This window comes from Schistocerca americana, chromosome 2, assembly GCF_021461395.2.
Source record: "Schistocerca americana isolate TAMUIC-IGC-003095 chromosome 2, iqSchAmer2.1, whole genome shotgun sequence".
NCBI lineage: Eukaryota > Metazoa > Arthropoda > Insecta > Orthoptera > Acrididae > Schistocerca > Schistocerca americana.
The window spans coordinates 1,114,633,045-1,114,648,464 of record NC_060120.1 but is presented as its reverse complement, the minus strand read 5'-3'; the positions used below and the strand labels follow the sequence as shown (position 1 = coordinate 1,114,648,464).

The window sequence follows — 15,420 nt, the reverse complement described above, 5'->3', positions numbered from 1 at the left end:
GTTTCACTTTCAGTAGGAATGTGGTTCAATTCTCCGACTGGCATTGAAGTTTAGGCATTAAGTATTAGGATGGTGCATAAGTTCATAGCGGTTTCCCGTAAATTTAATAAACAGAAAAAATACACATAAAAGAGACTTAAATAACAATAATACTCGTATATATTGACTATTTACATCAACGCTGGGGTAACTTTTCGATTCCGCGACTGTAGAAACCACATGGTTTTGATGCGAATAACTCGTCGAGCCGTGTTAGAAGCGCATTTTCACCGGGAGAAGAATTTCCTTGAAGGTGGTTCGACAGAGAGAAGAAAAGGCGAAAATCTGAGGGTTCAAGATCGCGTGAATAAGATGGGCGCGGAATGACTTCCCAACCCAACTCCTATATAGCGTTTTTGTCAGTCTAGCAGAATGCGGGCGGAAGTTACCCTGGAGTAGCATCACTTCACTCAGTCTTCCCGGTCTCGTAGTTCTTTGATTGCGTCTGCAAGGCGTCTCAGTTGTTGACAATAAATGTCAGCAGTGATGATTGTGTCTCGGGGAAGAAACTCATATTACACCACACCGTAGATGTTCCATCAGATGCATAACATTATCTTTTGTGAGTGCGGGCAGGTCATTGTAGGGAAAGTTGGTCCTTCGTTTGGGCTCAACCATTTCTTCACTTTCCTTACGTTAGCGTAAACACACCATTTCTCATGAGCAGTAACGATACATGCTACGAATGGACGATGTTATTCATGAGCCAATTGATGACGAGCAAGGAGAGATGCACATATGGCCACCCGCAGATTTTTGTGATTTTGGCTTAGAGCATACACCCATACACTCGATTTTGGAACCTTCCCTATTGCATACAAATGTCGCACGATGGTGGAATAACCACAGTTCGTCATGTTAGACAGTTCTCAAGCACAATGATGCGGGTCATTGTGGATTAATTTGTTTACACAATCTTCGTTAAACCTCGAAGGTCTTCCTGAACGTGGAGAGCTATTAATGTCACAACGACTCTCCTCAAAACGAGAAAACTGTTTTCTTTCCATACTCTGTCCAATGGCGTTATTGCCATACACGGCGCAATTGATTCTCGCTGCCTACACTGCTGTTACTACTTTATCGCAGCAGTCCTCAAAGTGAGGGGCGCCACTCCCCTGCCGGCGAGGAGGAGGGGGGGGGGGGCAGAGAGTAATAGAGGGGGCACTGGCTTTTAGTGAAATATTTATATTTCATATCATGTAGGTGGTAGAGAAGGAGAAAGGTATGAGTCTGAAGTCGATACCTCCTCACATGCTATTGGGGCTCGTTGTATTGATGCAATAGTCACTGACGTGAGAAATAGATTGCCATCACGTCTTCAGTATCCTAAAATTCACTCGGCAACCTGATGACAGTACACATATGGAAATCTTTCCAGCATCTCGTTTTTGCTTGCTGCTATTATGAAAATGAAATACCCGAGACTTTCTAATTTTAAAATCAATTGAGGGGAGGACTACTGGCACGGATGTTTTCTTTCTAGTGAAATCCCTTTTTTGTTGACAACAATCGGTCATGGACAAACTGTGTAGGTGTATGTACCGGTCGGGTGGCAGAATTATTGGCACTAAAAAGCGGTTCATCACAACAGGGCGTGTTGTTTTCCCTTCTGTAAAATTCAGACATTGCATGATACAGAGACAGGATTGACTTCTAAAGTAGTACAGTCGGAAGTCAATGAAGCGCTGAAAGATGCAGTCAGTATTGTAAATTTGGTGAAGGCACGAGCTTTAAACATTAGGCTATTTCCCATTATTTGCAAGGAGGTGAGTTCCACTCACGTTTCGCTTATATTCACTTGGAGATACGTTGGATGTCTCGTGATGAAGTTCTTCGTCACCTAGTGGAGCTGAAGGATGAACTTCGTCTTTTTCAGCTGAACAGCATTTCACCCACACTTGCGGCTCAGTTTCTGGGTGAAATACCTTCTAATAATGTGCTGTTAGGCCGACGCTTTTGAAAAACTGAATTATCTCAACATGTCACTTCAAGGCCGAAGCAGTAATATCATCTTTCTGAGCAAGAAAGTGCTTGCGTTTAAAAGAAAACTTTGGCAGTTGGAGAAGATTAACTGCGATATATTTTATTCTTTGGATGACTTCGTGAAAGAAAGTGAGTTGGATGTAGGTAAAATTAATAGAATTGACTGAAGCTTTCTAGCAGACTAAAACTGTGTGCCGGACCGAGACTCGAACTCGGGACCTTTGTCTTTCGCGGGCAAGTGCTCTACCAGCTGCGCTACCCAGCCACTACTGACGACCCGTCCTCACGGCTTTACTTTCGCAAACACATCGTCTCCTACCTTCCAAACTTCGCAGAAGCTCTCCTGCGAATGTTGCAGAACTAGCACTCGTGGAAGAAAGGATATTGCGGAGACATGGCTTTACGATAGCCTGCGGGATGTTTCCAGAATGAAATTTTCACTCTGCAGAGAAGTGTGCGCTGATATGAAACTTCCTCGTAGATTAAAACTGTGTGCCGGACCGAGACTAGATGTCGGGACGGGTCCTGTGCCGTGCTTGGGTAGCTCACTAGGCAGAGAACTTGCCCGCGAAAGGTAAAGGACCAAATTTCGAGTCTCCGTCCGGCACGCAGTTTTAATCTTCCAGAAAGTTTCATATCAGCGCGCACTCCGCTACAGAGTAAAAATTAGAATTGGCTTATTACATATCGAAAACTTCGCTCAGAAATTCGATAATTATTTTCCTTTATCTGAGTATGACTGGATCCACATCAATTACGATCGTACCGGACCATGTGTCAACAGTAGAACAAGAGGAGCTAATACAGTTCTCAAGTGACAGAACACTTAAATCGAAGTCTCTCGAAAACTTCTGTGTGCACACTCGGAGTCAATAACCAAATTTAGCAAGAAGGACACTCTTCGCATCAACTTACTGGCGTTAATCAAGACAAAACATCGACCTCACCTACAGCTGGAATGTGTTCTGAAAGTTGTTGTTTATTTCCTTTTTTGGATCATCAGTTTGAATATAACAGTTTTTAAGGTGGCATTCAAATGTTGAATACTGTTCTATCGTTATTTATACGTCGTGATCTTCCAAGTATGAAAACTTTCTAACTGAATTAGAAGCATTGCAGAAGGAAACACTTAAATTTTAAATAACTAACTAATTTCTGAACTAATCTATAAAAATATTTAGTGAGGTACACATATTTTCTCAGTTCCAGCAACTGCACTCGCTCGTTATAAACTCGTTGTATTTGTCAGTTGCACCACCACTGAATAATACAAACGTCAGACAATTTTTTTTTAAAATTTCCTCTCGTGTGCTGAATCACATTCTCTAATTATTGTTGTTATTCTTCTTCTTCTTCTTCTTATTCTAATTGATAGTTTTAATACTTAGACAGAAGTAAACAGATATCATGGGCAGTTTTTGTGCCAAGTATGAAAAGCGCTGAGGACGGAAAACAAAATGGGGGAGAAGGTAAAATAATTTATGTTTAAGAAGGGGAAAAGCTTGAGAACTTCTGGTCTATTGAACTCAAGCAGAGTAACATGTCGGAAATGTTCCCATTCCTCCACTTGGCACACCGTTTTCTATAATCCATAGCTCTACTCACTATCTCCAAATGGCAAAGAAACAATATGTAGACTCAAACAACAATAGTGAACATCAAATAAAAAACGACAATCGATAGAGGAATCCATAGCAAACGGAATACCAACATGCAAAGCAAAGACGTTACGAACTTATGCACCAACCCAATAAATCCCCTGTAACGGTTACGATGATTGCCGGAATGGTTACTCCAACTAGGAGAATCCGAGCTTGTGATTTGTTTCTATGGTCTCGTCCTCGACGGCACGTTAAGCTATAAACTTCCTTCCTTTTATCTTTTATGGATCTGGCGCTGATTTGGAAGGACCAGGCCTCCTGACACTCGTCATTCGTTACACTGTTTTTCATTCCACAACTGTCTCCACTATCTTGGTTTTATGCTTTTACTCCTCACCGAATTTTATGCTTTTACTTCTCACCGAATCAACAGGTTTATTTGCAACTGTTAGTAGAGTATTCGACACTTTCTAATTTTTCTGTACTGTACAGTGCCTTGACGTACCAAGTGGAAATATGCTTATGCAGAGTGATCTCTTCCATTCACTGTCACTGTTCTCCTTGCATATCCAGACAAATGCGACGTTATAAAATTGTATAAAATATTAATTTATGATCTCTGTTTTCTTATAGTTTCGAAATGCTGCAGTAATATACAACATTTGAATTTAGTTGTGTGTGAGCGTTGACAGAGATCAACAGAATCAAAGCGCCGTCATATTTGAGATTCGAACAGTATTTGGAATATATAAAGTTTAATGAAGTAAATATTCCCTGTCAAGTAACATTATAAAGTTTACCATAAATCTTTGTTGTTGGGTTTCTACGAAGCGGGTTGAACGTACAGCAAACAAACACCATAGCCATTGCTATTTGTGTTATTTATTTTTATTCTATGCTTTACTATAAAGTCGCGCAGTAAAGTGTGCATTACAGCAGAAAACAATTTACTAATAATTAAGACACAATATTTTCAGTTTTAATCCCCACTTCCCACGAAATTCTCCTCAGTCCTTTTTGTTGCATATATCACAGCTTTCATCATCAATCATAACAGTTCCTCTTGTATAATGAAGTCCCTTCGATCTCCATACAGTGTGTAAAGTATGATCTGGAAATGGTGTTATTCAGAAGGCACCGGATCACTAAACGCTCTCCCAGCCGTTGCCAACTTCCCTGACCATTACAAAGCTACTTCGGTTATTTGTCACAATTAATTGGTCTTGTATATGTATGAATGTCTCAGTTTCTGAAAAAAAAACTGCCGGAAATCAACAAATACTACATTACTTTCGTGTCTGGTTGACTGCTGTACTATCCAGCAAAAAATTATTTGGTTGTCACTAAGTATATTATTATTGTTATTATTATTGCTATTGCTAATATTATTGAGCATACTTTTACCACGTATCGAGCTGTACCTTCCCGCTAATAACCCAGTTTTCATTTACTTCAGTTATCGTCGGTTTTGTTTTTCGACGACTTTCCTCACGAAAAATTTGGGTCAGTTTTCCTCGAGTGCCTGAGGTTTCACAACGTGGTATGCCTGTCAGCCTTACAAATATAAATGGCGACAATTGCATTTTCCTGTTCGCCTTTGTGTTGTTTCCGGTATTTTTGTGCTGTTTTTCATTGATTACGAGAGTTAATAATACAGTACGTGAAACTGATTAATGCGTCTACAATATTCGGTGTAATATAGTTATTCTAAGTTTTTAAATTTCAAGATATATATGCATACCGCATGTAAGGTGATACCACATGTTCTCCTATTGAGCATTTATCTTGCTAATAAGTTAATCCCTTCGTTTTAGCTCTATCATGGTGAAATCTTATATTAAAAACTATACATAGATAAAGGAGAGAAAGAGAGAGAGCGAATGAAAATAGAGATAATACTAACAATCCTCCATTAGTCTAATTTTTCGCCTGTCTTATCACGGATCAGCCAAGAACTGGGAGGGCCTTACTTTACTGTATAGACTTATGTGTGAAGGTGAAGGGATCCTAAAGACAACAGATACACCTCTATACAGAGAAGACATTACACAGAGATAGCGGCTAGCTGCATTGATCATCTATTCTTAGATTAAAGAGACGGCAGCTTATTATCCGAACATTAAAATGTTAAAATGGCGACTGTGACAGGACTCGAACCTGTGATACAGTGATAAAAGGAATCAGTCAAACAGAATCTTTGGTGGAGTCTACGTCTTGGTAATCAGCGGCTGGCTTGCTATAAGAGATCTTTACATTTATTATTACTGTTAAACACTGCAGTCAGTCGGGGGAATCAATCGTTTGGACAATTTGTTCCCTTTACAAAAGATTGCGAATTCCAGATGTGTACGAAGCCTTTTTGGACGATTTAACACAGACTCAGTGATTGCAGGCTCTCTTCGACACAGCTGAAACTTCCTCACTAATTACAGGGCCAACGTGATCAACAAATGATTCAGAAAAACCACATTCGTTCATTCACTCCAGAACAAAAAAGTCACAAACCTTATTTATGGAGGAAATCGTGTATTAAAGCCATCTCCATTACATGTCCAGATCTCCGGTGATTCCACGCCTTAATTATTTTCCTTTTACAATCTCTTCTTCTCTTCAAAACAAACCGCTATCGGCACAAATGTTAATTGGCTCGCTTTAGCGAGAAGAAAAGCAGAATATGTATCTCTCAGAAACACGTCAATCCCTCAACCGATACTCCAGAAGCTCTCCTAGTTATCACTCCAACAACCTTGGAGAATGCATATATGCATCTCTCTTATTTCAAAGAATAAATTCACTAGAACATTCTTTGGCGTAGACGAGCTGTCGCCGCAAATATTACGAGAAAATCAGATCAGAACATACTTTGGCGTAGACGAGCTGTCGCCGCATATATTACGAGAAAAATCAGATCAGATAACTTTTCCAAAGTGAATGAATGTGGATGGTTTGATTGAAAATGATTAATTGGATCGTGGTAGAGGGTATTTGCTGTGCGGACGTTACAATCGGACCATAAAATGTGTAGAAAGCCGGCAGCCTTCCAAAGAAGGTGATGAACACGATCGTGCTGAAGGAGAAGAAAAGTGAAAAATACTTTTTTAATTATTAAGCTTATTCTGTACAAATGTGTTTTTGATATATATTTTGGAATGTCCAGACGAATTAACTGAATTTACATTGATCCATGCATGGAGAGCTGCATCAAACCAGTCTCAGGACTGAAGACCACAACAACAACAACATTGATCCATATGGAAACCTCTGTTCGGTTTTGGATTTTGCGTTGGCACTCTGACGGATAGGTATGACGGCACATTCCGCTACGCATCGAACTTTCTTCAAATGTTTTGTACATGTGTTAAATTGTGCGCAATTGTTCTGAATGTTATAGCAGGAGAATGACCCAGACTCCATAGCACGTAACACTTGCTGTCTGGTTGCAGGCCACTGGCCAGTGCGGTGGAGACGGTGTACTACTACTGGTCGTTCATCTACCTGTTCGCCAAGACCTGCCTCGTCTCACTGTCGGCTTCAGACATCTACGTCCGGAGCAAGGAGCCCAGCACTCTGCTCTACTCCGTGCCACCGCTGGACTACAGTACTGAGGTCTTTACAGAAAACGTACACCATCCGTTTCACTCTTTTCGACGTACCCCAGCACCACAAGGTGGTCTGTGATATCATAATAGCTGAAACTGCCAAATAATCCTCACGCTTTCGTCCGCTTGCTGTAAAACTACGACCCGTTCCCCCGCATTCAGTACCTATCGGATTGGATGGTTACCGATTGTAACGTAACTGTACTACAGTGAAGTCTACACTAAGTTACCAATTACTCTACTATATGCTTAACGTAGCACATGTTTTGTTCTGTACTGAGAGGTATAAATACGAGTGTTTCTACAGTAACAATGCGTATTCCGGCTTAGAACTGAAGAACACTCAGTATTGTAGAACACTCAGTATAATGTGGTTTATTGACACTGAACTACACTTCTCGCACAATCACTATATATACACAAAGAAAACAAATAACATGTAGACGACTATTCATCAAGAGTGTCGGTGAGGTCCCTCGTAGCTGGTCCTAGCTCGGCGAGGAACTGGCTGTACTGCTGCTGCGCTGGCCTTATAAAGCCGGTGGAGGTCGGCGGAGTACTCCAACTTTCCCTGTGTCTGTGAGGCGACCTCTGCAGAAAAAGGTTCGCATTAGTCTCTAGCAAGTTCTGTTATTTTGAAGAATCGTTTTTCTCTTGGTTGCGCCTGCACGTACGTGTGTATGTTATATGGTGCACAGGGGTGTCTTGACTGTAGTCGGCCTGGCAGGGGCCGTCTGTGGCAGACGTAACAAGAACTGTGAGGTATTTATTTATATCATGCACAGTAATCCGGTCTCTAATCACGTCCGCACTCGTTAACATTTATAGTATCAGAGGTTCGAACTTGAAGAGGCTCTGCTTCACTTTTGTATCCGTTTCCACCTTTCGTTTTGTCAACTAATACTTCAGACTAGACTATTTTCTATTTCCCCGCTGCTTCACGAACACGAGCCAATTCAAAAAGTGCAGACACTTTTTTTTTCTGCATCGCACGTTGACAGCACAGACTCAACAGTGACATACCTTAACCTCAATGTTGTTCTGGGTCTTACGAACCTTTTTGCTGGGGGCTCTTGACTCCTATTCTGCGTTAACGCAATCGGACTTTGGGAGCAATTAATTTAGAGTAACTCTCGTGTCGTTCGTAACAGGAAACACCCGCTAAGACTGTGCACTCTGAAATGCTTTTAAGAGATTGACCATAGCAATGCACCCTGTTAATATACAGCCGAGCGCGAGAACGTTTAGTTGCCGGTGCGTCTGATCTCTACCATGGCATTAAGGCAAAAATAAAGCAATAGTTCAGCGCTGTTCATTTGTTCTTAAATAAGGTAACAAGGGACATCTTTGACCTCGAACGCTCGGAATCGCACGAAACCATGTTCAAAATAGCGCTCGATAATAAAAAAAACAGTGATCTTGTCATTTCCATGCAAAACGTTGCATCCTATCACAAGCGAAATTTTAATAGGGAGAAATGGAGGATAAAGGTATCAGTGCCGTAGGAGGAAAATTATACGTTCAGGATACATAGTAACTGAATATGGCGCCTTGCTAGGTCGTAGCAAATGACGTAGCTGAAGCCTATGCTAAACTGTCGTCTCTGCAAATGAGAGCGTATGTCGACAGTGAAGCATCGCTAGCAAAGTCGGCTGTACAACTGGGCGAGTGCTAGGGAGTCTCTCTAGACTATCACTGCTAGTGGCGACACACGGGTCCGACGTGTACTAACGGACCGCGCCCGATTTAAACGCTACCGCCTAGCAAGTGTGGTGTCTGGCGGTGACACCACATCCTGCACACCTGATAGTGCTTATATTATTCCTCACAGAGGACATGCGGGATTTCGATGAAGTGGTTAAAACAAAGTGGAAGAGAAGAATGTGCACGACTCACCAAAGCCACGTTTTTACATTCAAAATTAGTTTCGCATTCAAGCAGTCTAGTGTGAAAAGCCATACTAATTATATTTTCAGACGGTGATATGATTATGTCAGTGTGATAACCTGCTAAGCATATTGCTACATAGGCGTATACTTTGATGTAGAAAATTGACTGTAAAGCACAGAGTGAAGTTTGATGATGAAGGAACGACCATGTTCCTTCACCTGTGGTCTCGCACATTGCAGTCTTACGAAATCAGCAGTCCTGCTGATGTAGAGCTTATACTGCCGAAAGAAGTAAACATCAAGAGGTTCGCAATATTTATTGTTTTAGATGGCAATATCTCAAACGTAACATCCTTGTCCGGAACACTTGCGTCTAGAGGGGCACGGTCTGCATGACCTGACTAGAAATCACACAGCAGTAGTCTCTATTCAGTTGTTACACGTTTGCCAAGCGCTGAAGTTGGAAAACGTTTCATGTGCTTTTTAGTCATTTTTCCACTGTTACTTGCCTTCGCATGAATGTTTCGTCGGCAGGCTGCTTCACGTTTTTTTAAATATCTGTGCCGAGAATGCCTTGTGCCTCTCAAAAAGATATGTGCAACTTGTTTGCTAATCTGTTTGTCACTGATAAAGCAGCATCACTTGTGTAGCTGTAGGTAGAGTTATGTACAGACTGCAACGCACTATAGCTGTAATTCTCTCTCCTCTGTGAGACTGTGTTGATTATGATAACACATACTGGAATTGGCTCTGTTCACTGTTCCAGTCATTTCCTTTCTTCACACTGTGCTCTGGCAAAAGTATGTCCAATTCCTCCACACACTGTTGTGCTTTACGAACGCATGCTATACGTTACATGTCCTTACGTGTAACAAATGCAGTAATATGCCTGGATGAAATACCATATTCAGCCCTAAGACTGTCGATAAAAGAAATCAAAGCTTTGAATTTTAGAGGATTCTAGTACATACATTGGCTGATACCAATAGTGAACTGTAGATGCGTACAACCTTGCTCTATCAAGTTGCGATATTATATGCTCTTTTATAGTTTTTAATTGCGTCAGTCTGCTTGCTTTGAGACGAGCTCCTGTTCGCATTTTGCTTGACATATAATTTAGAATTAATCTGAAATTTGATGTATTTTTAATGTTCTTCTAGCGACTCATTAGTTAGGTATAGGTATTGAAGCCATTACAGTAATAGTATTCATAAATGTACTCCAGTACTCTCCTGGGTGGAGAGAGTTCGTACTCACATTGCCTGGGCTGTTCCCGTTGCTCTGGAGGTGGATGTCGTGTACTGCTTGAACAAGCCACATTCAGGTTCACCTTCTTCCTGTCCTTCAAAATCAGTGTATCTATCCAGCCTAACGTCATGTATTTCTGTGTCATTCTCATTATATTTCTGAATTATTTTGTCATATAACATATCCGTGAACTCTCTAACCTCGACCCCGATTTCATTTCGATATGCAGCACGTCGCAACTTTGTCCCTAATATTTGGAATACACTCGTAGTATTACCTCTCTCCGTAATATCACTGTACACAGTTTACACAGTAGCCCGCATGCGAACACTCCAAGAGGCACATTCGAGCTGCAGCTACACCGTTCTCGCAACTCGAGCACTGGTTAGTGCAGCTACAACACGTCACAGTCTGTTGGCTCTAGCAGACAAGTGCGGAGTTTTGTATGGAAATGATACAGACTACTGTGGTTTTTATGACTGAGTGTTACTCTAAGCAAAGTTTCATGGAGATCTGAGTGTTCAATATCAAAGGCTTCCCCTGTAAGTGAAATACTTGCAAATGCCCCTGGAACGCAACAGTATGCCAGCTGAAGGCCGCTCCACTTACGTCTTTGACCAACATATCTGGGCAGCAGTGACCTCAACACTACCTAGATGTAGATCTCTGATCTCAAAGCATGGAATTTCTGTGTGCCTGTAGATTCATGTCATTTGCGTAGTCCGCTATGTTGTAGCTAGGCAAAAAATTTCCACTGGTCTGTAAGCCATAAAAAATTCTTTACTTATATCTTACTTCGAACGTTATATCAATATACGATGTAACAGGCTGATGAGGGAGCAGAAGCGAAGAGAATTTTTATTTTCCTTTCTCGTTACATTTCGTGGCATCCATTTGTAACTAGGCAAAAAACCAAATGCGAGCATCTTTGGACGGCACGTTGAGACCACTGGAGTTCGACATCCAGATATTATATAGATCACTGTTGGGGAGGATAAACTAAGCGTTAGCTGCGTTTGTTTAGTGAATCCTCATTTTTGACTTTAAAACATTTTATTATGAGTACCCCGCCGGCTTTAGGCACCAAGGAAGGAGGGTCATTCCATACCAAGTGGTCCAGGAAAAAAAATAATTGGTAGTTTCGCCATCTCAGAAGAACTTCACATTTCCTTGGTGAATCCCCTAATGATAAGGGCGCTCAAAAATATTTTTAAGAAATTTTTATCGTTTATCACTTAGAAATGGGGGCCATTTTTGTTTCAGACCTCAAGCTTTTTTATGCATTTGCAAGCAACTGCAGGCTTTTAAATTATTCAATAATTGGTTGTCCTAGGCCACGGGTCGGCAACCTTTTGAGTCGGAGGAGTCAGAAATTACAATTTATAAAATTTCAAAGTTTTTAAACAGACACAAAAATTTTTCATGCCAACAATAAAAAGTACTTGCATAAATAAAGCTTTTGACGAAAAAGACTAATCTATTCATTCAAAAGAAAAATATATATTTATTCATATACTATAAGCAGTGTTTTTTCACAACAAATTAGATATATATATGAATATATATATATATATATATATATATATATATATATATATATATATATATGGTATTATTATATAATCAGTTATTATTCAAGTAAAATATTACAACAATGAAAAATTCATTTACAACACTAACTTGTACTTCAATAACAAACAATTGAGCAAACAAATTCAATGGGAGCGATGGCTTTGCATGGTTATTCAAGTACAAAATTTGAAGTTTACTAAACAATGTAACATGTACTTAAAAATGAAAAAAAAAACGTTAACATTCATTTGAGCGAACAAATTCAATGGGAGCGTTGGCTTTGCAAGATTTTAGAAAGTTTGGATAAATTTACCGCTCTCAATATCTTCTGCAAAAATAATTAATTTTCCTTCGAAACAAACCAATTCTTCTACCAAAACATAGTCTGAGTTTCCCTTCCTTGCAGTTTTGGATTCAGCTCATTTAATTGCGCCGTCGTATCCACCATAAAGTAAAATTTTTGCAGCCATTCGCTCTTCTCTAATTCAAGGTGATTAATGCCTTTTTCGTTGAGAAATGTACTTACTTCTATCAAGCACAAAGCAAAACGTTTCAGCACCTTAGCCTTGGAAAGCCATCGCACTTTATTGTGAAGGAGGAGGTCGGTATACTGAGTCTCCATTTCGTTTAAGGATTCTTTAAAGTGACAATGGTAGAGTTCTTTTGACAAGATGCTGTTAACAATCTTGATTACCAAATTCATGACCTCATCTATTTCTGCCGGAAATGTTTGCGCAAAAAGCGCTTCTTGGTTTATTATGCAGTGAAACGTAAGAATTTCGTGGTTTATTTTGCTACGAAGAATCGTTGTTGTCCCTTTATTTTTTATTGTCATACTTCTGGCTCCATCAGTTGCTGTTGAAACGATTTTATTTGAATCGATCTTATTATCGTCGGGGCATTTCTGCACGGCACTCGCTATGTCTTCCCGTCTAGTTTGTCCCAAGAGCGGTAGCAATCCTAGAAGTTCTTCTTTCGGACCTTGGGAAGACATATACCTCACAAAAAGGGGCAACTTGTGCCGTGTCTTTTATATCGCAAGACTCATCGATAGCAAGCGATAAGGCAGAAGCCAGTTGAATGTCTTCCACCTGCAAATGAGTTATATATTTGAAGACATTTTACTTATTCTATCTTGTACTGTTTTAGCGGATAGTGGCAGATCTCTATTTGTTTATTTTTCAAGATTTATAGTTTGTTTTTGAAATCACGAAATAGTTCTTCAGATGCACGTATAAAGCAATCTTTGACATACTCGCCATCTATGAATGGTTTGCCTTTTTTTGCAATTTCTAGTGATACTACGAAGCTTGTCGGATTAACATTACTTGTAGATTGCGTCCAGTTACTTAACATGGAACTTGATTGCTGTACTTGTTTCTGGAGCTCGTCAACAGCTTTTTCGTTCTTCGCCGGCTGGATATTCATTAACAAACTGTGTATGTTTTGTAGTGAAGTGTCTCTCTAAATTTGATTTCTTACTGTGTGCGACTTTTTCGTGGCAAATGAGACAAGTCGGAAGGCCATATGAGTTGCAAATGAAAGCGAAAGACTCCTTCCAATCCCGATTGAATTCTCGATGCTCTTCTTCAGTTTTTCTCTTTTTTTTTTGTCGATGCCATGCTTGCGGTGAAGCTGCGATAAAGAATTTTTAAAATCATTATTCAGGTATCCAAAACAGCAGATGACAAGTTTTGCAATTATTTATTATGTCAACGTATATCTACGTAAATGCATAAGAAAATCTGGGCTTTAAAATATAATCTACCAAAAAATTTTACATCGATATTTCCCAATTAAAAATACTTACCTTGATAGAATAAATAATTCTCGAATAATTGGATAATTAAAATGAATAATTCAGACACGAAACACTGTTTGTCTCACTCTGTGGTCGCCTGCCGCGTGCGGTGATCGCCGACTGGGACGAACGGACCTGTCAGAACTCAAAGTGTGCTTGCTGACGCTGACGCTGAAAAAGACGAGACTATCCTTGGCTCGGGATGGTGCAGTCTGGACAAAATTTGTCATTCCTGCGGTTCCTGTAAAAGAAAGAAAAATATATTACCACTCCTGTTGATTGGTACTTGCTGGTATAACCTAAAAAAGAGAAAGACACACTCTGGTGGGGGATTAGTAAAACTTAATCCCTCAGTAGTCAGGCCAACGCGTGGTTGGCCTGTGATGAGGTTGTTGGCCCAGTCCACAGATGAGCCAGTTGCGGGAGTGTCCCGTCTTCTCGTAGAACTTCCTGGCGATGGCGCGAACCCTGTCTCGGAGCGGTAGGATCCCGGTGTCCTCGTGGAGTTGGCGCGTCGAGAAGCGCCTCGGAAGATGCATAGCAACCTGCAGGGCGCGGTTCTGTATCCGCTGCAGAGTCACAATGTGAGCATCTGCGGCTTTCCCCCACACCACGGCCGCATACTCTAACAGTGGGCGAACCAATGTTAGGTATAGCGTGATGCCGTGTTGCGATGGCAGTGACGACTGCGGGCTTAGCAGCGGATACAGGGCGCGAAGGCGTCCTATTGCTCTCCTTTTCACATCACGAATGTGATGCTTCCAGGTGAGCCTGCGGTCTAGGGTGACCCCTATTATTTCGCCGTCCCACTCCATGGGATAGATTCTCCCAAGGTTTCGACTGGCGTGATCCCTGGTGGCAGATGTCTTCGGGTGAAGACGACTGACTGGCTCTTGGTGGCGTTGAATTTCAGCCGCCACTTTGTTGCCCATGAGCCCGAGGCGTCGTACCCTCGTTGGAGGCGGTTTCTCAGCACCTGGGCGTTCATGCTGCGAGTGAACAGGGCCGTATCATCCGCGTACAGCGCCAGTTCAACTCCTGGCACTTTCGGGGCGTCGGCAGCGTACAGGAAGCACATCGAGGAGCCGAGGACCGACCGCTGCGGCACTCCTGCACGTATCTGCCGGTCTGTGGACGTACCGTCGTCAGCCCTCACGTTGAAGGTTCGTTCAGACAGGTACGACTGCAGCAGCGTCGTGCCACACCGAGTCAAACGCTCGGGAGACGTCGAGGAACACTGCCCCAAGGTATTCCCTTGTTTCCAGTGCCCTCATCGCCGGTACTACCATCCGCAGGAGCTGGTGGGAAGTGGCATGTTCTTCTCGAAACCCGAACTGCTCGTCCGGGATGATGCCCTTCTGGGTGACGTGTCGCATCAGTCTTCTCGCTTACAGCCTCTCGAAAACCTTCGAGAGGGACGGGAGCAGGCTGATGGGTCGGTAGTTCAATGCCTGGCGTGGGTCCTTGCCGGATTTCAGAATGGCCACGACCTCAGCGTGTTTCCACGCAGAAGGGTAGACACCTGATCGGAGGATCTCGTTGAAAACATCGGCAAGTTGCCGGTGTAGTCCCGGCGGAAGGTTCTTCAGCAGGAAGTTTGTGACGCCATCGCTGCCTCCAGCCTTCTTGGGGTTCAGCGAGTGAAGTTGCACAGCGACTTCTTCCTCCTTTATCGGCTCGATAACGGC

General features: G+C 41.7%; 1 protein-coding gene across 1 annotated transcript in view; it reads left to right on the top strand.

Annotated features, from left to right (window-relative positions):
• Positions 1-15,420, top strand: part of LOC124594715 (gustatory receptor for sugar taste 64e-like) — a 159,036-nt gene that overhangs the window by 126,393 nt on the left and 17,223 nt on the right. Inside the window, exon 8 of the mRNA XM_047133083.1 lies at positions 7,067-7,229. Coding sequence (XP_046989039.1) covers positions 7,067-7,229 — 163 coding nt within the window. The remainder of the gene's footprint in view (positions 1-7,066; positions 7,230-15,420) is intronic.